The 22,305-nt window shown below is 43.6% G+C and overlaps 1 protein-coding gene across 1 annotated transcript in view; it reads right to left on the minus strand.

Moving 5' to 3' along the window:
- The window catches only part of TMEM63A (transmembrane protein 63A), a 107,727-nt gene that overhangs the window by 44,301 nt on the left and 41,121 nt on the right, over nucleotides 1-22,305 (minus strand). The window contains exons 9-14 of the mRNA XM_077485845.1: nucleotides 19,961-20,031; nucleotides 18,845-18,925; nucleotides 16,960-17,083; nucleotides 5,961-6,094; nucleotides 5,600-5,737; nucleotides 2,969-3,122 (exon numbers count right to left, since the gene is read on the minus strand). Of these exons, the coding sequence (XP_077341971.1) occupies nucleotides 2,969-3,122; nucleotides 5,600-5,737; nucleotides 5,961-6,094; nucleotides 16,960-17,083; nucleotides 18,845-18,925; nucleotides 19,961-20,031 (702 nt within the window). The remainder of the gene's footprint in view (nucleotides 1-2,968; nucleotides 3,123-5,599; nucleotides 5,738-5,960; nucleotides 6,095-16,959; nucleotides 17,084-18,844; nucleotides 18,926-19,960; nucleotides 20,032-22,305) is intronic.

Below are 22,305 nucleotides of genomic sequence, written 5' to 3' on the forward strand. Positions count from 1 at the left end.
CTGACCAAACACGTAGAGAGGTGAGACGCGTCACTTCCAGCATTCGAAGCATAGGTGAAGTGCGCGGTGTCAGTAGCGGTTTCCATTTCCACTTCATTCATCTAGAGATGCCTGTTTTTATTGTGCAAATGTAAGTGGATTTTGAAAAGTTCTAACAAAATACAATTTGATATACTACACCAGGGGTAGGCAACGTTTTGAGCACAGTGTGCCGAAAAATGTTTTCAAATAAATTTAGCGTTCGGATTTTATAACAAGAAAAATTTCAACTTCACACTCTCAATCACGAAAAGGATTTTTTATAAAGTAAATGTTGTAAACTACTTAAGTAGTGAGAAATTAACATCCTGCACTCTCACACCTCAGATCAGCCCCAATTCCTGAAACGCCATACATCAGATCACTGTTCCCCCTGCAAATCTGTTGTTTCACCACTGTATCCCCCTGCTGATCTGCCCCACCACTGTGCCCCCCTGCACATCTGCCCCACCACTGCAACCCCCTGCACATCTGCCCCACACTGTACCCTACTCATCTGCTACACCACTGTAAGCCCCTATACATCTGCCCCACAACTGTACCACCCTGCTCTTCTGTCCCACCACTGTAACCCCCTGCTCATCTGCCCCACCAATGTTCACCCTTTCTCATCTGCCCCACCACTGTACTTCCATGCAAATCTACTCCACCACTGAACCATTTTCTCATCTGTCTTAACACTGAACTTATCTGCTCATCTGCCCCACCACTGTAACCTCCTTTCTTATCTGCCCCACAAATGTACCTCCTGCACATCTGTCCCCCCCTGTACCCCCCTGCTCGCTTGCCCCACCGCTGTAACCCCCTGCTCTTCTGTCCCACCAATGTATCTCCTTTTTCCTCTGCCCCAACACTGAACCCCCCCCCCCCCGCTCATCTTTCCCACCACTGTAACCCCCTTCTCATCTGGCCCAACACTGAACCACCCCTGTTCATCTGTCCCACCACTGTAACCCCCCTTTTCTCAATCACAGTGAAATCCCTTTGTTCTGAGATTGGTAGTGGCAACCAAGTTAGTCATCTTCCTCCAGATGTTGGGCGGGGCTAGCAGGACTGTGATTGGCTTTAGCATTGGCCAATGACAGTCCTTCTCCTGGAAACCGGGACACCCCCCCCCAGCAGGACTGCACCCAATCTCTTCCACATCACAAAAGCTGACGATCGCTGCAACAGCAAAGTTGGAGAACCAAACAATGTTTCCCATCTTTTACAATGTGCGGGTGCCGCATGGGGAAGTGCAGGTGCCGCATGGGGAACTCTGAAATTGGGATACATTAGTGTCTCACTGACACTTCCCTGTGCTGCGCTGCTGAGATGGGGAGGGAATTGAGTGCCAGAAAAGAAGTTTTTGTGTGCCACTTGCGGAGGTTGCCTACCCCTGTACTACACTATGAGAGGTCCTTTTGCTCCTTTAACCAAATGTATTATGTCAAAAAATAAAACAGGAAAGAAGTGCATACATATTATTACATACATCCAAAGTGTCACTGATACCAGAAGGGTGTGCAGTGAGCAAAGTACAGATATTTCAAAACCGGTGTCATGAGTAACAACATATGTAATAAAGGACAAAAATAGGGACGGGGCGATATCTGGTGTCGACCATGTGGGTCATCTAAACCTCTAACAAGACACATAGCTAGGGGTAAACCACCCATCTGGCAACATAGATTCAAGGCATCTTACGTGCAGGTATCGGAGTCTTGTAACCAACGATCCCATATTTTGTCGTATTTGGCAAGGCATTCCCCGTTAATATACATAACCTTTTCATATGGTAAATTATTATTGACCTCCACCTTCTACTCCACCAGCTTAGGGGGTATGGGTTGTATCCAATTCCAGGCAATAACCTTCCATACTGAGAACAAGGAAGGTCTTTGTGTATTTCTCTATGGTAGCCTTTCACAGCCTTTTCAACACAGAGGAACCCTTGAAATAGTTCTCCGGTCTCAGGGAACCCCTGCTAAAAATTAGAAATCTACAACCCATGATACATTAGTGTGATGGTCAGTGGGAAGAATGGTCCTTAAACTTGTGATCATTGGGAAGAATTACCTCCTTACAGATAGCTAAAAAGATCAATGGTGTCAGTGGGAAGTTATCTGAGAGGCAGAAATTGCCCAATGCTGAAGGAACCCCTAGCAACCTCTGGAGGAACCCTGGTTGAGGATCACTGGTCTATGGTATCTGGAAGAACCCCAAGTAAGCATTGTTTTGGGTCTAATGTGATTGGAGAACCCATGTGATCGTGTAGGAAGGTTACAACTTGCGCCCACAGGCCTTGTATTTTGGTACATGGCCATATTAAGTGAAAGTACATACCCACCTCCCTCCCACACATCTGATGAGAGGTCCTTTTAATCTCATCCCTGGCATGAGAGTTTGTTGCAGAAAGCCCTAAAGGTGCAGGAGCACCCTTATCAATACAAAGAGCAATAATTACCCTGGAAACCATTAAGGAAGGAGGACAGACAGACTACACACCAGGGGATTTAGATCTCAGCTATCTTTGACCTTACTTCAACAAAATCCTTCTGTTGAGTGTGGTGTGAACTTGGTAGTGGAGAGGAATTACTATCCTCCTTTGGTGACACGTCTTTCTATCACCATATGAATGAATTAAAAGACACAGAGTACATTATTTATGGACTATAATTTTTTTTGTATCACTTATTTTATTGGAGATATAGGTTTATGAAGGTTATGTTTTTTATTTCATTTTTTAAAGTCCTTTTTTTAGAACTTTAAAGTAAAGGTTTGAATTAAGACAATTTTTTTTTCTTTTATGGAATTTACAAAATCCCAGGCTGAGCTGCTATTATTATTATTCAGGATTTATATACCGCCGACAGTTTGCACAGCGCTTTACAAAATGAAGGCATTACAGTTACATTACAGTTTGGTACAAGAGGAATCCATTACTTACATTCAGGTAATAGATGGGTTTTGTAACGTTGAACTTGTCAATTGTAGTAATAATAATTGATGGCGTTGTTAGGAAGAACAGCACCATAAAGAGGATATAATTGATGCCAATGAAACGGGCCCACCACTTTACTCCACTCACTGACATATTCTCCCTAGGAAAGGAACAGCAAGGATGAAAATATTTAAAATGCAGGCCTACTAATTCCACAAGGACTATTAGACTTTATTGTAAAACTATTAACAGGCGCTAAGCATCATACAAAGCAATGCAACTTTCTAGCTATTTGGACCTTGAAGAAGTCATATTTCTGATGAAAAACTTCAGGATTAACCGCTGGTTGTTTTTAAATATACTGGTTAAAACATTGTTGATATTTCACTATTTGCTGGTTTGTTTGTTGGCAATTCACTCTAGTGAGTGAATCACCTAAAGTGGAAAGGCAGAGTTGGGATGCAGAACGACAATCAGATGAGTTGGGGAGTGTCAGACAAGTCTGGTTATGACACTGGGAGAATGGTTCACCCCGAGGAGTGAAACCAATACCACAGATCATCCAAAAGGCAGAGTACAGCCTTTGTTTACAAGCTCTCTAAAAAGGACAACGGTACCTTTGGAACCAGCTGCCTTTTAGGCATGGTCCCACTGAGTGCAGCCCACCTGTTCTGATTATTACCTCTGCTCCTGGGTTTCTTTCATCCCATTCATACAAGTTGCAGCCCTATTCATTGTAATGAGTAGTCGTTGTCACAACAGCCTCCAGAAGTCCTGGCAAGTACCGCTCTCCCGTACTGTGGTGTGCAGTATGGAGAAGACTGAAGAAAAGTAGTGCAGCTCTGATCAGGCAAATATGATGAAGTAAATACAATGTAGAATACTGTAACTGGGCCAGAGATATGTGAGATATGTGAGCTATGTGAGCTGCAGAGGGTGGGTGCCATACCTTGAAGGACAGTTTGTATCCAAGGTAAAGCTGTTCTTTGAGACCTTGCTCTTCTGAGGTCTATTGGATTAGGAGATTTTTCAAGATCTCAGTAAAAAAATGTATCTCTTGAATTGCATACATGATGCTAAGAGGTGCTTCATTGTTTTATGGTCTTCACAAGCTGTAAAGTGGAATTCCAGGTTAACAGCCAATACATGCATGGTAGTTTTCTTACCCGCCAAAAGGATTTGTATTTCTATTTATCCAGTCCTGAGATTTACAAAACAATGCTCGACAGCAGAGAAGGTTGGTGATCTGATTTTTTTTTTCTGCTTTAGTTAAGCAATAGAGCCAGGTGACCTCCCTGTCCCCAGCCTGCTATTAGACATTTGGAGGAGCAATAGTAGACCTCATGATGTTCTACCTCCTCATACAATCCTCCTTTTTAACATATTTCCACGATACATGCTTGATTGCCAACTTTGCCCCCACAACCAATCAGGTCACTTGATCCCATGGCAACTTTCAAAGAGGGGATTTCTCTTACTTTAAAAATATCTGCTCTACTTTCCTGCCTGTATCTATGAAACAGGAAGTTGGGGTTTATTTTATATCTGTCTTTGAAGTGGTTGTAAACCCTCACATAGACCCAATAAAGTGGCTGGCAACAGGTGATACTATGTAAAAAAGGCAGATCACTATGTAAAAAAGGCAGATCACTGTTCTGACAGGAGGGAAAGGATGACGTTTGTGTACCTGCAAAGGGGCATTCCCTCCCAGCTCTTACCTTAGTAAAATCACTTCACAGAGCATAGTAAAACACAGGCTAGGCACACAGTTATTTAACCCTTTGATTCCCCCTGATTTTAACCCCTTCCCACTATCTCATAGTTTGTAGACGTATACGTTTTGCACAAACCAATCAATATACGCTTATTGGGATTCTTTTTACCAAAAATATGAGGCAGAATACATATTGTCCCAAGTTTGTGAAGAAATTGATGTTATTTTTTTATTGGATGTGTTTTATCACAGAAAGTAGAAATAGTGGTAATGAAAGAAAGTAGAAAGTAGTGATAACCTGTGAAGCCCTGGTGAACTCTATGGCCAAGAGGGTTAAGGCAGTGCTGGGAAATAATGGTGGCCACACAAAATAGACACTTTGGGCCCAATACGGACATTTTCACTTAAGGGTGTACTCACTTTTGTTGCCAGCAGTTTAGACATTAATGGCTGTGTGTTGAGTTATTTTGAGGGGACAGAAAATTTACACTGCTAAGCTGTACACTCACTACTTTACATTGTAGCAAAGTGTCATTCCTTCAGTGTTGTCACATGAAAAGGTTGAATAATATATTTACAAAAATGGGAGTAGTCCACTCACTTCTGTGAGATACTGTATATATATATATATATATATATATATATATATATATACACACACACACACACACACACACACATATACACACACACATTATATATATATATATATATATATATATATGGGAGTAAATCTTCCAAGTGGTTAACATAAAATTTATTTCCTTTCCAGGTAACCAAAGTGAGGTTTTTGCTAAAGTACACTAGCAAAGAGACAACCAAAAAGCTGAATTGTGTGTTCATATTTCAAGGATTTCTAGTTGTTTCTAGATCTTATACAGTACAACAGGAGTATCTGTGTCATTTAATACAACAGAACATACCAGGCAATATTTTCTGGGGCGGTGGCATAGGAGACAGACCAATGCGAGACAGAAAGCTGACTGCTGAGACTTGATGGTTGGGGCTGGGCAGAACACTTGCATCCTTGACACTGGATGGCATTGAAATCTTTTAGGATACTGAGGATACAAAACAAAGTGTCAGCAATCACTGCATCAGATTAACAATATGGGTAGAAAATGCAGCAGAGGAAATTAAAATTGTTAGCGGTAACTAAAGCAAGCAATCAGAGAATTGTCATTTTTAAAAGGCAAAAAAATAATTTGCAAGTTGAGTCAAATTTATTGTAAACGCTTCTTTTTATTTCCTCCAGGTTTTGCTTGCAACTTATAAAATACTTACAATGTTGCCATTGACTTGTCAGCAAATGTGATGAAGGCCATACCAAGTGGTGCATTTCGAACGATCTCCATATTTTCTGTATAATCTTCCAGCAGCTTATCTCTCATTCTTGTGTAATATTGAATAGCGTCCTCCTGTGTGGAAAAGGCATAGTAAAATAGAGATCAATTGTTCCAAAGCAAAGATTAAAAAATGTGCTTGGCTGAAGATGCAAAGCTGAATGGTGAATATCAATTTAATTTTACAAAAAATGTTCCCGATATTTATACGCAATCTTTATTTTACAAATAAACATATAATATGAGAACAAACCATGACACAGATAACATTTTATTGCCAAAAATATGTGGGTACCAATCCAGATTAGTGTGCAAAGTTCAGTGTACAAAACCAGCTCTATAAAGGCAGTTGGAGGAGTTTGGTGTGGAGGAACTCAAGTAGCCTGCACAGATCCCTGACCTCAACTCTACGGACACCTTAAAGTGGAAGTAAACCCATCGATTTAAACAGTTAAAAAAAAAATGGCATGTCGGGAATGCTAACTGCACATTGGCTGTGCTCTCAGCCAAACTATCAAACCATCCAATGGCTGGTGTCATAACTGATCACATGTGCAGCACCATAGCAGTTGAAGATTAAACAGAGGCAAAGATGGCAGCTTCCTTGGCTGAAAACGATAGGGGAGTTTACTTCCACTTTAAGGATGAATTGGAATGCCGATTGAAAACCAGGTCTTCTCCTCCAACATCAGTACCTGACTCCACAACTGGTCTTTTGGCTGAAGGGCGACATATTCCCGTAAATACACTCTTAAACCTTGTAAAAACCCTTCCAATATAGTGGTGGCTGTTAGTGCTGCAAATGGTCACTTAAGAATTAAGGCCATGGAATTTTAAATGAGATGTCCGACAAGCTAATATTGGTGTGATGGTCTGGCATTCACAGACTGGTGGCCATATAGTATATTACAGAATAGTATAGGTTTTCTAAAGAGAGAGATTAAAAAAGAAACGGTTTCTACACAGACCTGTCTGAATGAATCAGAAAGAAATAGCAAAGGCGGGAGCCTTCTACTTTTATGCAAATTTCAACTTTAGCTGTTGAGCTATGTAAACACCAGTTGCTTAAAGAAGCCTAAAGCTTTGCCTGCTGGATGATCTTGAAGTAAAGTACAAGACACGGGCTTGATAGTCATAGACGCTGGATTATAGGCTATAACTCTACCCAAATCCGAGTTCTCAGCTTTGTAGCAAGTAATGCAGAACAACACACAAACAGAGGAGAAAGCCGCCTACATTCTGTAATGTACTGAATTTACAGATAAGTCAAATTTCCTTTTATCTTAATCGGACACAGGCTTGATATTCATAGACCCTGGGATATTCCCAAGCAAAGAATAAAAACGTTGGGCAACAATAAGGCAAACAGAACTGTGCCAACAAATCAAAAAAAAATAACAAGTGTCAACAACCATACAACAACCAGAGTGCTAATGCAAGAACCTTGCAGATGAAGAGGATAACTGTTAGCTTCTCACTGATGAGTGTCTGTTTACTTTGGCAAGTATCAGTGATTTCCACATCCGAGTGACTGCCTGTTTAATGGTGATAAAGATACAAGTGACAATCATGCGTTCCTGACAGAGGATGTTATCTATTGGCTTGTGTAAAAGGACTTCCCAGGGGTCTTTGAGTAGATACATTTGGAGAACAATATTGACCAAGGTGTACACTCAAATCCATAAACATTTGACTTTGGGGAACGTCCACCATATAGGTTTCATATCCCCCAGGTCCGAACATCTGTGAAAACAGGAAAAGGAATAAGAAGGGAGGCATTTATCAACTCTGGTGGGGGTATAGTACCATTGTGACAATACACTAAAGGAGTTTTCCAAAGTGAACCCATAATATGTTCCTCTACTCAGTGTGGGGGGTAATAGAGGGATTGTATCAAAGTCTTTTTCCCATCGTGAAAAATATGATGGAGCTTGGACATATGAATTACCAAGAATAAAAGAATATAGAGGGAGATTAGGCTCAGAGTCGCCAGGCAAGGATTGCACCTAAACTCAAAAGCTGTCAGTCATGGACCAATATTTACAGTGGATAGAAAAAGTCCACACACCTCTGTTAAAATGTCAGGTTTCTGTGATGAAAAAAAATAGACAAAGATAAATCATTTCAGAACCTTTTCCACCTTTAATGTGACCTATAAACTGTACAACTCAGAGAGTTTCCAAAGCATCAGAGGGATCTCATTGTTAAAAAGTATCAGCCATGTATATCTAATGCCTGTTCCAAGGCATTAGATATACCATGGATCACAGCGAAGACAGTAATCATCAAGTGGAGAAAATATGGCACAACAGTGACATTACCAAGAACTGGACATCCCTCCAAAATGTATGAAAATACGAGAAGAAAACTGGTCAGGGAGGCTGCCAAGTGGCCTACAGCAACATTAACCACTTCAGGACCGCCGTATTGCCATTGTACGTCAGCACAATGGCACAGGCAGGCAGAATCACGTACATCTACGTGATTGCCTTCCAGCGGGTGGGGGGTCCCATCGGACCCCCTCCCGCTGGATACGGCGGTCCGATTCGGTCCAGGAGCGCTCCGTGAAGAGGGGATGGCCGTTCGTTTTCGGCCACCCCCTCTGGATCGCTCCTGGCCAATGAGAAGCTTCCTCCCCTGTGTATTGTTTACACAGGAAGGAGGAAGTGATGTCATTCTCCTCGGGGCGGTCTTTTTGACCGGACTACGAGGAGAAGAGTAAAAGTAAGTCTGCACGAACACTACACTGACATGTAGGTACACACAGGCACACAAACCCCCCCCGATCCCCCCCCCGATCGCCCCCCGATCCCCCCCCCGCCCCCCCTCCCCCCCCAGTCACAGTGTCACTGATTGCATTGATCATTTCTTTACTGATCAATGCATTCAGTGTCAGTTGTGACAGTAAAAACTGTCAGGACAGTTAGTGTTAGGTCCAGGGTAGCCCCCTATCACCCCCCAATAAAGATTTAACCCCCTGATTGCCCCTAGAGTTAACCCTTTCACCCCCTTTTGCCAGTGTCACTAAGCGATCATTTTTCTGATCGCTGCATGTGTCGCTAGTGTCGCTAGGTAGCTAGTTATTTTTTTAGGTTCACCGCCAGGTTTTTATATCGCTAGGTACCCCGATATACTACCCAATAATGTTTTTAACCCCCTGATTGCCGCTAGTTAACCCTTTCACCCCCTTTTGCCAGTGTCACTAAGCGATCGTTTTTCTGATCGCTGCATTAGTGTCGCTACAGTCGCTAGGTAGCTAGTTATTTTTTTAGGTTCACCGCCAGGTTTTTATAGCGCTAGGTACCCCGATATACTACCCAATAATGTTTTTAACCCCCTGATTGCCGCTAGTTAACCCTTTCACCCCCTTTTGCCAGTGTCACTAAGCGATCATTTTTCTGATCGCTGCATGTGTTGCTAGGTAGCTAGTTATTTTTTTAGGTTCACCGCCAGGTTTTTATATCGCTAGGTACCCCGATATACTACCCAATAATGTTTTTAACCCCCTGATTGCCGCTAGTTAACCCTTTCACCCCCTTTTGCCAGTGTCACTAAGCGATCGTTTTTCTGATCGCTGCATTAGTGTCGCTACAGTCGCTAGGTAGCTAGTTATTTTTTTAGGTTCACCGCCAGGTTTTTATAGCGCTAGGTACCCCGATATACTACCCAATAATGGTTTTAACCCCCTGATTTCCGCTAGTTAACCCTTTCACCCCCTTTTGCCAGTGTCACTAAGCGATAATTTTTCTGAACGCTGCATCAGTGTCGCTAGTGTCGCTAGGTAGCTAGTTAACTAGGCTCCCAAAAAGTCCCCCACATGTGGTATCCCCGTACTCGGGAGAAGCAGCAGAATTTATTTTGGGGTGTAATTTGACTTCTGCCCATAGCATGTGTGAGCAATATATCATTTAGTGACAACTTTGTGCAAAAAAAAAAAAAGTTTGTAATATTCCCGCAACTTTTGGCAAAATATAAAATATTCCATGGACTCAACATGCCTCTCAGTAAATAGCTTGGGGTGTCTACTTTCCAAAATGGGGTCATTTGGGGGGGTTTTGTGCTATTTTGGCATTTTATGGCCTTCGAAACTGTGATAGGTAGTGAGGAGTTAAATCAAAAATTTGCACCCTTAGAAATCCTGAAGGTGGTGATTGGTTTTCGGGGTGTCGTGCGCGACTAGACTCCCAAAAAGTCCCACACATGTGGTATCCCCGTACTCGGGAGAAGCAGCAGAATGTATTTTGGGGTGTCATTTCACATATAACCATGGCATGTGTGAGCAATATATCATTTAGTGACAACTTTTTGTAAAAAAAATTTTTTACTTTTTTTTTTTGTCATTATTCAATCCCTTACGACAAAAAAAATAAATATTCAATGGGCTCAACATACCCATCAGCAATTTCCTTGCGGTGTCTACTTTCCAAAATGGGGTCATTTGGGGGGGATTTGTACTGCCCTGCCATTTTAGCACCTCAAGAAATGAGATCGGCAGTCATAAATTAAAAGCTGTGTAAATTCCAGAAAATGTACTCTAGTTTGTAGACGCTATAACTTTTGCGCAAACCAAAAAATATACGCTTATTGACATTTTTTTTACTAAAGACATGTGGCTGAATAAATTTTGCCCTCAATGTATGACTAAAATTTAGTTTATTCGATTTTTCTTATAACAAAAAGAAGAAAATATCTTTTTTTTTCAAAATTTTCGCTCTTTTTTCATTTATATCGCAAAAAAAAAAAAAATCGCAGAGGCAATCAAATACCATCAAAAGAAAGCTCTATTTGTGGGAAGAAAAGGACGCAAATTTCGTTTGGGTGCAATATTGCATGACCGCGCAATTACCAGTTAAAGCAGCGCAGTGCGAAATTGCAAAAAGACCTCTGGTCCTTAAGGTGTTTATTGGTCCGGAACTGAAGTGGTTAAAGGAGCTGCAGGAATATCTGGCAAGTACTGGCTGTGGGGTACATTTGACAACAATCTCCTGTATTCTTCATATGTCTGGGCTATGGGGTAGAGTGGCAAGACGGAAGCCTTTTCTTACGAAGAACATCCAAACCCGGCTAAATTTAGCAAAAACACTTGAGGTCTCCCAAAAGCATGTGGGAAAATGTGTTATGGCGTGATAAAACAAAGTTTGAACTCTTTGGCTATAATTCCAAAAGATATGTTTGGCGTAAAAACAACACTGCACATCACCAACACCATACCCACCGTGAAGCATGGTGGTGGCAGCATCATGCCTTGGGGCTGTTTTTCTTCAGCAGAAACAAGGGCCTTAGTCAAGGTAGGGGGAATTATGAAGAGTTGCAAATACCAGTCAATAATGGCACAAAAGCTTAAGGCTTCTGCTGAACATGAAGAGGAACTTCATCTTTTGGCATGACAATGACCCAAACAATACATCCAAATCAACAAAGGAATGGCTTTACCAGAAGAAGATTCAAGTTTTGAATTGGCCCAGCCAGAGCCCAGACCTGAATCCCATTGAAAATCTGTGAGGTGATCTGAAGGAGGGCTGTGCAAAGGAGATGCGATTGCAATCTGACAGATTTGTATCAAACTTCTTTTTAATTTTTTAAAAAAAAAATAGGATTTTTTGTACTCACCGTAAAATCCTTTTCTCTGTAGACACAGATCCTCTCTGTAACAAAATGGGTTGTTAGCCCTATCACTGGAGATTACTAGGCAAAGTTGTAATACAACACTTCAGAACTTTTAGTTCCGCCCAGGGAGCGGTCCCTAGGCTACAACCCCCACAGCCTGCCATAGCAGACTCAGTACGTCAACAAGCAGTATAACAAAAGGAGGGGGGGGTGCTGTGTCGGTCAGTTAATTACAGAGAAAAGGATTTTACGGTGAGTACAAAAAATCCTATTTTCTCTTATATTCACCGACCGACACAGCTCCCCTCTGTAACAAAATGGGACATCCCCAAGCAGTGCCAAACGAGGGGTGGGAAAACAGGATAAAACTTCATCCACCATGGCAAGTGGGAACTAGTGAACTAAACCCACAAAAAAAAAAAACAGCAGTGTGTAGAAAAAAACACCACCACATAACCAGGTATCCTCAACAGGAGTGATCTCCAAGACCGCAACCAACTGCAGAAGTAATGCAACAGTGCATTAACATAACAGTACTGCGTTTTTACAGAAAAAACAGGAAAAAATAAAAGGTTGCATATTTAATTGCAACTACACAGCCACCTGCAAAACTTTGCGGCCAAAACAGGCATCCGCCGATGCACTGACGTCTACCTTGTAGAACTCGGTAAACGTATGGACAGACGACCAGGTCGCCGCCTTACACACCTGAGTGACTGACGCTTGGTGTCGAAAGGCCCAAGACGTTCCGATTGCCCTCGTAGAGTGGGCCGTGACCGGAAAGGGGGGCGCTTGCCCTTTCAAGGCATAGGCTTGAACTACAATCTGTCTGATCCATCTGGAAATGGTGGCCGATGAGACCGCCATGCCCTTCTTTGGACCAGCCACCGAAACAAACAGTGAGTCTGACTTCCGAAAGGGAGCCGTGGCAGCCAAATACACCTTCAGGGCCCTAACCACATTCAGAGCGTGAAGGGCCACCTCCATGGGGCGCTTCGGCTTAGGACACATCGATGGTAATACAATGTCCTCATTGATATGAAAAGCCGAGACCACCTTCAGAAGAAAAGATGGTGGCAGACGCAACACCACCTTATCTCCGTGGATGACCAGATAGGGTAACTTGGAAGACAAGGCCACCAATTCCGAAACCCTCCTGGCTGATGTGATGGCCACTAGAAAGACCACTTTCTGGGAAAGAGTCAACAGGGGAATCTCCCTGATATTTTCAAACGGTGGTTTTTGAAGCGCCCACAACACCAGGTTCAAATCCCATGGGGGTAACGGTGGGCGCACCGGAGGGACTACATGTCGTAGCCCCTGAACGAAGGTAACCACTAAGGAGTGCGATGCCAGGGGTCATTGAAAAAAGACAGCCAAGGCTTAGATTTGCCCCTTGATGGTGCTCAATGCCAATCTCTTGTCTACTCCTTGCTGGAGAAACAGCAGGATCTTTGCTATGGAAAAGGAACACGGATGCCAACCTTTCTCCTCACATATGGAGATGTAGGCCTTCCAGGTACGATGGTATATGTTCCGAGAAGATTTCCATGCCCTCAACAAAGTTGGAATCACGGAGTCCGACAGACCCCGGTTCCTCAACACCTGGCTCTCAATAGCCATGCCGTTAAAGCCAGCAATGATAAAGCAGGATGAAAAATTGGACCTTGAGATAGGAGGTCTTCTTGCAATGGCAGTCGCCAGGGAGTGTCTGCCACTAGACGCACCAGATCTGCATACCAGGGACGCTGAGGCCAATCTGGGGCAACCAGAATTACTGGGATCCCCTCAGCTTCCACTCTGCGAAGCAGACGTGGCAACAATTTCAGTGGAGGTAAGGCATAGATCAGCTGGTACTGATCCCACGGAGCCACCAGCGCATCTGACACGTCTGCCCATGGATCTCTTGTCCTGGACACGAATCTTCGCACCTTTCCGATTGAGACGGGAGGCCAGTAGATCCACATCTGGTGTGCCCCACTTCAGGCCCCGCAGCATGAATATCTCCGGATGCAATGCCCATTCTCCTGGGTCCAGCATCTGTCGACTCAGATAGTCTGCCTGCCAGTTTTCCACTCCCGGGATGTAAATGGCCGACAGGGCCGGTACGTGTCGCTCTGCCCACCGAAGTATGTGAGCGACCTCCCAAGCAGCGGCTGAGCTTCTTGTTCCCCCTTGGTGATTTATGTATGCCACCGCCATGGCGTTGTCTGACTGAATCCTGATCGGACACCCTTGAAGACTCACCGACCATGTGTGGAGACACAGCCTGATCGCTCTCAATTCGAGCAGATTGATTGGCAACTCGGATTCTTCCGTCGACCAGAGGCCCTGAGCCGACTGAACCCCCATCACTCCACCCCAGCCGGATAGACTGGCATCCATAGTGATCACCGTCCATTTCAGAGGAAGGAACGATTTTCCGGACTGAATCACCGGGGACCTCAACCACCAGATCAGAGAGTCCCTGACTGGTTGGCTCACCTGGATCTGTCAATCTAGGGACAACTAAGACTTGTCCCATTTTAACAAGATCTCCTTCTGCAGTACTCTGGAGTGGAACTGGGCGTAAGGTACTGCCTCGAAGGAGGCTACCATGAGTCCCAGTACTTGCAAGCAAAACTGGAGCGACGACCACTTGCGGTTCATCAGTAGTTTTACCGTGGACCTGAGAATCTGCAATTTGTCTGAAGAGAGAAAAACTCTCGCTTCCCTGGAGTCCAACAGTAAACCTAGGTACCCCAGACGCTGGGTCGGCACAATCACCGACTTCTTTAGGTTCAACAGCCCCCCAAATTCTTGCAGGGTCTGCATGGTGATTGTCATATCCTCCTCTAATTCTGAGGTGGAAGTTGCTCTCAGGAGGAAATCGTCCAGGTAGCCCACGTTCGCGATCCCATGTTGTCTCAGCAACGCCAATATGGAGCCAGTACCTTGGTAAAGACTCGGGGGGCTGATGCCAGACCAAAAGGAAGAGCCACAAATTGGCAATGGGCTTCCCCGACTGCAAAACACAGAAACTTTAGATGCCGAAGGCATATGGGTATGTGCAGGTACGCATCCTGGATGTCTAAGGATGCCAGGCAGTCCCCTTGATGGAGGACAGCGACTACTGAGTGAACTGATTCCATTATGAACCTCTGCACTTTTACAAAGTGATTGAGGGCTTTCAAGTCCAAGATCGGACGTACCCCTTCCTTCTTGGGAACCACAAACAGATTTGAGTAGAATCCCTGGAAGTGTTCCGATTCCGGAACCGGTACAATCACCCCCCGATTCAGCAAGTCCCTTACCGCCCCCAAGAGGGCCTCCCGGCGAACCGGGGATACGGGTATGCTGGAGGGGAAGAATCAGTTTGGCGGCCAAGAGAGAAACTCTATCTTGTAGCCTGTAGAAATCAGATCGCAGACCCATTGGTCGGATAACCGGGAGGACCACCGGGCTGCAAACTCCCGAATTTGACCCCCCACCCGAGACATGGGTGGGGGCAAACCTTCATGTGGTAGCACAGTTTTTGACCATCCGTGGGTGTCCTGTCGGGCTGGGGACCTTTTGACGAAGCACCAGGCGGACGAAAAAGCCGCCTGTGAGCGGAAAAAGAGGGCCCTTGCCTGCGGCGTGGCTCCTTAGCCTTCCTGGCCTGTGGGAGTAGGGTACTCTTACCACCAGTGGCATTTTTAATAATAATGTCATCTAACGAGGCTCCAAAGAGCCGGTCGTCAAGGAAAGGAAGATCCGTCAGGGCTTTTTTGGGGGGCAATTTAATATCTCTGGAAGTGGAGGATGTGGAGGTGTCAAGCCTGCTGAGTCCCAGATAGTGATGTAAGTACCAGTATGGAGGGATTCATAGGACAGAGAGAAGGGGGAACAGGATTAGTGTAAAGCATGGTTTGCTTTAATGTATAAACGCATACTAATCAGGATACACAAATAGTGTAAAGCAAGTAACAGATATTTTGCTTCATACTTGAGGTGGGACTACAGTAATGGTGAAAGGCTACATGGTGACCTGTCAATGTTGCTGGACTCTATAAAGGGTAAGGGCTTTGTCTGTCATGATGGGCATACCCCCCCCCCCCCCTCAAAGGGGTATTCAGGGTCTGTGTTTCATATTGATGAACCATGGCCCTGGAACTGCATAGCACCCTGCAGCTAACACACATAGCACCAAGTGCCGAGGTGAGTGCTCACACAAAAAGCAACATTACAGGCCATCTGTGCAGTGTGTAGTCCCGGTATGACTCCTGTAGCTTTAACAAGGTGGCACCAATTCAGATGCACTGCTTCTATAGTTGTATTAGAAGACAATGATGTGTTGATTGAAGAGTTAAAGGATTTAAAGTAAAATTCTAAACTAGTAAAGCTAAGAGTGAGAAGAGGACACAGGCAAAAAACTGAGGACTTGCAAAGCAGGATAGGGTTATTGGGGATAAGAGGGGCACCCAGGGTGCAAGTCCTTAAAGCGGATTTTCACCCATCCATAACCTGAAAGTCCCTCCTGTCCACCCCTCCTCTGCTTCCTGTATAGATGCTTTTTTTTTTTTTTTTTTTTTTATTAGAAAAAGTGTTTGGTCCTGCCTCCAATAAATATACATGCCATTCACCTAGGCCAGTTGTCCCTCCTTGTACTATAGCTCCTAGGATATGTACATCACATATCCCAGGATGCCTTAATGTTTCATTAACAGGGGTGGAGGGGGGGCGGGCCTAGCAGCGTGTCATTGGGAGGCCCACTGGCTGAACCAAAAAGAGTTAGCAGGATTCCCAATGACGTCACACAGAAACATGGTGGTACAGAACCCCAGTGTCAGCTGCTGATAAAAGAATCTCAGCAGAACACCGCTGGGCCTGCTGGGTAGCCAAGTATCCAAACTGTGGAGAAGCTGCAAGGTAAACAGGGGTTAAAAAAAAAAAAAAAGGAAGGGTGGGAAGCTATACCAGTGCCCACTCACCTGAACGTACAAACCTAGAACTCTATGAATATCAAGAATGTGTCCTGCAATGTGCAATCATTATATGTAAATATTTATATGAAATATCCATACGGATTATTTCACATTTACCTGGCTAACAAGGGGGGAAAATATATATAAAAAAAATGTCCTGAAATTCCACAGTATAGAAATAAATTATATACAAAAACATCATGCATTCCATTTTAAGCATACCTATAATACAGGTAAAAATGATATGCACATTTGAGCTTTTTTCCAGAAATAAAATATAACAAGTCAGTGTCCAGTTCAACTTTCCAGATTCAATCCAGATTTAAAATATTAATTTTGAATGGTTGGACCCTTTATATAAATAAAAAATAAATAAAATCTCTGTACCCTCTCACACCCGGGTATCACACAGCAGCAGAACTGCCCGCAGGGCTTCGGGTTTAATAATGCATGCTCTCCAGTTTTGTCGAGTAGATCGTTGTAATAACACAGACTCTTTTCAGCTTTCCTCCTGAGGACGAAATGGGAAAAAATCCTTTTGTTTTTGTTTCCATTCATGGGAAATGCATTTAATGGTTTTTCACGGAACATTTAATTGGGCTTGAATTATGATTTGTAACAAAAAATTTGGGTCCAGACAAAACCTTACTTACAGTCATTACATTTAACCACAGAATTCAGTGGTTGGTCAGTTATTTATCCTACAAATCACTCTATTAGTTTGTAAGCTTGGCCTCCACTAAGGCTGATGAAACGCAATCTTGAAGCTGGCCACAAAGACTGCATTTCCAGTCTCAATGGAACTGCTAACAGGGCCGGCAATATGTCGTTCCTGCTTAGGACCAGAAAGGGAGCAATTGCACCGCAGTGTGTGAAAGGCTCTCTCAAGTGACTTTGTCACTGCTGATGTGTCGGTAGCACTATAAATGCCTAAAGTAGAGCTCTGGGCAAAATCCAAAATGATATGTTGGATGCAGTCTGCCCCCTATCTCTTGCTAGTTTTAACCCAGCAGTTTTTCCTTCTTCCGAGTACCCCCTATAACTGCAGTCCTTTGCATGCCATTATCCGCCCCTTGGGGCACTTTTCTTTCCATTGATTCCTCTCACTGACACAAACAATGGGACAATATTGCTGCTACAGACATCACCAATGGGGCACAATTCCTCCCACTGATACAATGATGGGACACAATTCCTCCCACTGACACCAATGATGGGGGACTTAGTTCTTCCACTGAAACCAATAATAGGGCACTATTCCTCCCACTGACACCAATGATGGGGCACTATTCCTCTCACTGACACAAATTATGGGGCACTATTCCTCTCACTGACACCAGTGATGGGGCACTATTCCTCCCCCCTGAGAGCAGCATCAGTACCACCAGTACACTGGGCTGTGAGCTCCATCAGTACCACCAGTACACTGGGCTGTGAGCTCCATCAGTATCACCAGTACACTGGGCTGTGAGCTCCATCAGTATCACCAGTACACTGGGCTGTGAGCTCCATCAGTACCACCAGTACACTGGGCTGTGAGCTCCATCAGTACCACCAGTACACTGGGCTGTGCGCTTCATCAGTACCACCAGTACACTGGACTGTGCGCTCCATCAGTACCACCTTTACACTAGGCTGTGAGCTCCATCAGTAAACAAGGCTGTGAAATGCATCATTACCACCAGTACATCAGTCTGAATTGCATCAGTACCACTAGTAGGCTGTGAGAAGCATCGGTATCACTAGTTCTGTACACTAGTCAGAGTTGTGTCAGTACCACTAGTACACCATTGAGTTGCAGCAGTACCACCAGTACACTAGGTTGCGAGTTGCATTAGTCCCACTAGTATACTAGTCTGTGAGTTATATTAGTACCACCATTACACTAGATTGTGAGTTCAGTACAGTATCAGTACAGTATCAGTACAGTATACTAGGCTGTGATTTGCATGAATACTACTAGTACATTAGGCTGTGAGCTCCATTAGTACAACTGGTACATTAGACTGAGCTGCATTAGTGCCTTCAGTACATTAGTCAGAGAGCTGCGCCAGCACCAGAAATGCTTACACATGAGTACAGCAGTTTAAATGGCTATCTGGGCTCAGAACTACACAAGAGTAGCATGACGACACCCTTTGTGGGTGTGTGGGCAGCGCTAGTAATTGAGATGCAGCAGTATTAATTCATTTTCAAAAAACATAAGCAGGGGGTTAGGAATAAAGGTAATCCATTGAATGGGAATTTATGGTATATTTCTTACATACATTACCTGTTTCTGTTGATCCAGATTAGTTTAGAGACATTGTAGCACAAGTAGACATCGATCACTCGACAAGTGGGATACGCCTCACTAAAACAGAGACAAATAATGCTGTCAGTTTTAAACTGATTTAATTGTAGCACGTGCTCCCAAGTTTATGATTCAAAATGGGCATAGAAGTCATTCTAATATTGTCTGTAGAAGGATAGGCCTGCAATTTGACCACATTGCTGCAACCCTTTAACCTCACTAAATGTGATAAACTGGGTTGCCCCTGAGAAAACTGCTGGTAGGAGGGAGAGGGTCCAGGCCAGGTAGGCGCCACTGGGCACCAGTGTCAGTCTATGGTACCGCTTCTAGCAGCAACTAGGGACCTGCGTGATTTTACTGCATTAGTTGTACGCAGTCTGTAGCCAAGCAAAGCAAGAGCTAGCTGAACAAGTAGATGTAGATTCTAACTGGATGATATTTAGCTTTTGCCAACAATTGGCATTTTTTATATTTGCCATTTATTATCCTCTTTTGCAATTCAGTGCTGCTTAAAGCAAAACTCCAGCCCAAAATAACAAGATAAAACTGAGAAGCACAAAACCAGCTTTGGCTGTAATATTTACCTTCAATTCATAGATTTGTGGGACACATTCTGCAAATGTTGTTTAATTTCAGCAGAAAACAATCAGGTTTCCTGCTGTGCTAGACATGGTGGCAGTGCTGGATGGCAGAGCTGTTTAAAACTCAGGCAGGATGGACAGAAATACACATGGAAGATAAAATTGCCCCCTCATAGGTATTTAATCTGCATATTTAGCAGTTTGCTTGAAGTTAAGCGTCAAAAAGTTGCATCTGCAACTTTAATCAGAAGTCAAATCATTTTTTTAATGGTAAGGACCCCAAAAAAAAAACAATAATGCAATGTGAGAGTGGGAAGTAAGGTGCAACCTCCAAGTTCAATCGAAATTCTCTAGGATGCTTAAAATGTCTATGGACACACACAGCATGGCTTGGAAGCATTGCCGAACAGGTGTCCTCTTACTACGAAGCTCTTTTTTTATTTTAATAAAAAAAAAAAAAGAAAGAAGAAAGTTTTGCATGACTTTAAAAGTACATAAACAATTCCTCACATACGTAAAGTGTTTCTTGATAGAGTCCCTTTTGGCATTATGTGGCAGTCCTGTGACAAACAACGTCTGTTTCACCTGTCCAAGAAAAAACAACATGTAAAAAGTCTATCACAGCCAGTGAACCAATGAGGAGAGAGTGGGGGAGGGACTGAGCCACGCTCCATGTGTGAATGGACACAGAGCAGCTAATTAGAAACAAGCTTGTTCAAGGGCCCCCCTAGCAAGCTGCCTGCTGTGGGGGCACTCGGTAGGAGGCAAGAGCCAGGAGTGCCAGCGGTGGATCCGAGAAGAGGAGGATCGGGGCCGCTCTGTGCAAAACCATTGCATGAAGCAGGCAAGTATGACATGTTTGTTTTGTTTTGTTTTTTAAATCTGGCTTTTATATAAATTTTAATAGTCAAGGAGGATTATTTGCAGACAAATCAGGAATTAAATGAATGAAATTAAATCAACTGAATTCACCAAGAAGTGCTTTTCATCCTGTGCACTCCCACAAATTGAATCCTCAATAAGTTAGATCTCTAGTAAACTGAATTTCATCCAATTAAGTCCGGGTTCAAACTGGTACGACAGCATGATGTATGTCACATGACGTGTGAAAATCCATGTTTCCCTATGGCAGCTGTCTTAACTGGTCCGACACAAGTCGGTCCGACTTGGAAAATGCTCCCTGTACTACGTTGGTCCGACTTTGATCCTACTTCAGCCCATTGACTATCATTGAAGTAGGATCAAAGCCGGATCCTTGTCTTAACCATCCGACTTTGGCATCCGACATTGTGTTATTTCCTGCCCCCTGCTGTAGCCCCTCCCATTGTGTTAGTTTTGATTGGTCAAAGGACAATTACTATCTGAAAAGTCGGATCAAAGTAGTTTCCTGTTCATGAAAGTCGGATGGATGTAGGACCAATGTGGGACTGATGTCGCAGAGCAAAGTAGGATAAAAGTCATACTACTGACGTGTAGTATAGTGTGAACCCAGCCTTAAAGACTGATTAAAGGATGCCACTAGAACCTCTAAAACACACACTGGCTGATTAATGGATAATAATACAATTTATCTGGGTTTTACCAATGGCTTGGTACTTTCCTTTTTGATCCATCAGGCATTTAATGGCTCTTGGGTGCCATTTTTGAGTGTCTGCATTGGTGTGGGGGCATTTTGGGGGAAAGGGGTCCACTTGGCACCATGGTGCATCCCAATACAGATGTAACATATAACCTGGTGTAATAGATTTAGGTAGCCCTCAATCCAGATCTGCTCTAAAATGGCATAACTTGCAGCACCCACACAACCTTCTGCGAAATTACCAGCACTACCAGAACCAATCCAATCATGTAAACACCTCGCCACTACACTGGCAGCTGATCTCTCTACAGAACCCTCTGCTAAACCCCAGTGCTTGCCTCCATCCTTACAACTTGCATACTTGCCTTCTGCACCACCCAACGCCCCCCATGACCTTTTCTGCTTCTGGGAAGCAGCACAGACATGTGAAATTCATAGAGTATCATAGATACGGATTAGAAATATGTCTCTCAGTAGTGTTTCTAATTGAACAAAATACAAAAGATTCAAGTACATCAGCAAGGTTTACATGAATCTGCCACAGAATAGTCTCAGATGTATTTTGTGCCAAGCAGAAATTTGTCTGTGACACAATACTTGACAATACACACGAGACACAATTTATTCTAATCTGGAAAAGGTCTTCTTTACCTCCGCAACAATTTTATCAACGGTATGCCAGAATTGTTGCAACAATAGCGCATATAGAAACTACAAAAAATTTGTTGCATACACCGATACAAATAATGAAAATGTCGTACAGGTTTCCTGAATTTGGCACAAGTCTTCCAACTACATACACACCTCCAGAAATATGCCTTAAATGCCTCATTGGATCACATCCAAATACACTATATTACCAAAAGTATTGGAACGCCTGCCTTTATATGCACATGAACTTCAATGGCATCCCGGTCTTAGTCCGTAGGGTTCAATATTGATTTGGCCCACTCTTTGCAGCTATAACAGCTTCAAATCTTCTGAGAAGGCTGTCCACAAGGTTTAGGAGTGTGTCTATGGGAATGTTTGACCATTCTTCCAGAAGAGCATTCATGAGATCAGATACTGATGTTGGATGAGAAGGCCTGGCTTGCTGTCAATGCTCTAATTTCCCCCAAAGGTGTTCTATTGAGTTGAGGTCAGGACTCTGTGCAGGCCAGTCAAGTTCCTCTACCCCAAACTCGCTCATCCATACATCCCTAAGCAGGTCGATAAAGACACAAATGAGCCACCAGTTAATGAAGCTCAAGGCTTTTTGACGGCTGGAGGGTGAAAGACAT

The sequence above is a fragment of the Lithobates pipiens genome, unplaced genomic scaffold (genome assembly GCF_037356315.1).
Source record: "Lithobates pipiens isolate NorthernLeopardFrog02 unplaced genomic scaffold, aLitPip1_a1.2 Scaffold_18, whole genome shotgun sequence".
Classification (NCBI taxonomy): domain Eukaryota; kingdom Metazoa; phylum Chordata; class Amphibia; order Anura; family Ranidae; genus Lithobates; species Lithobates pipiens.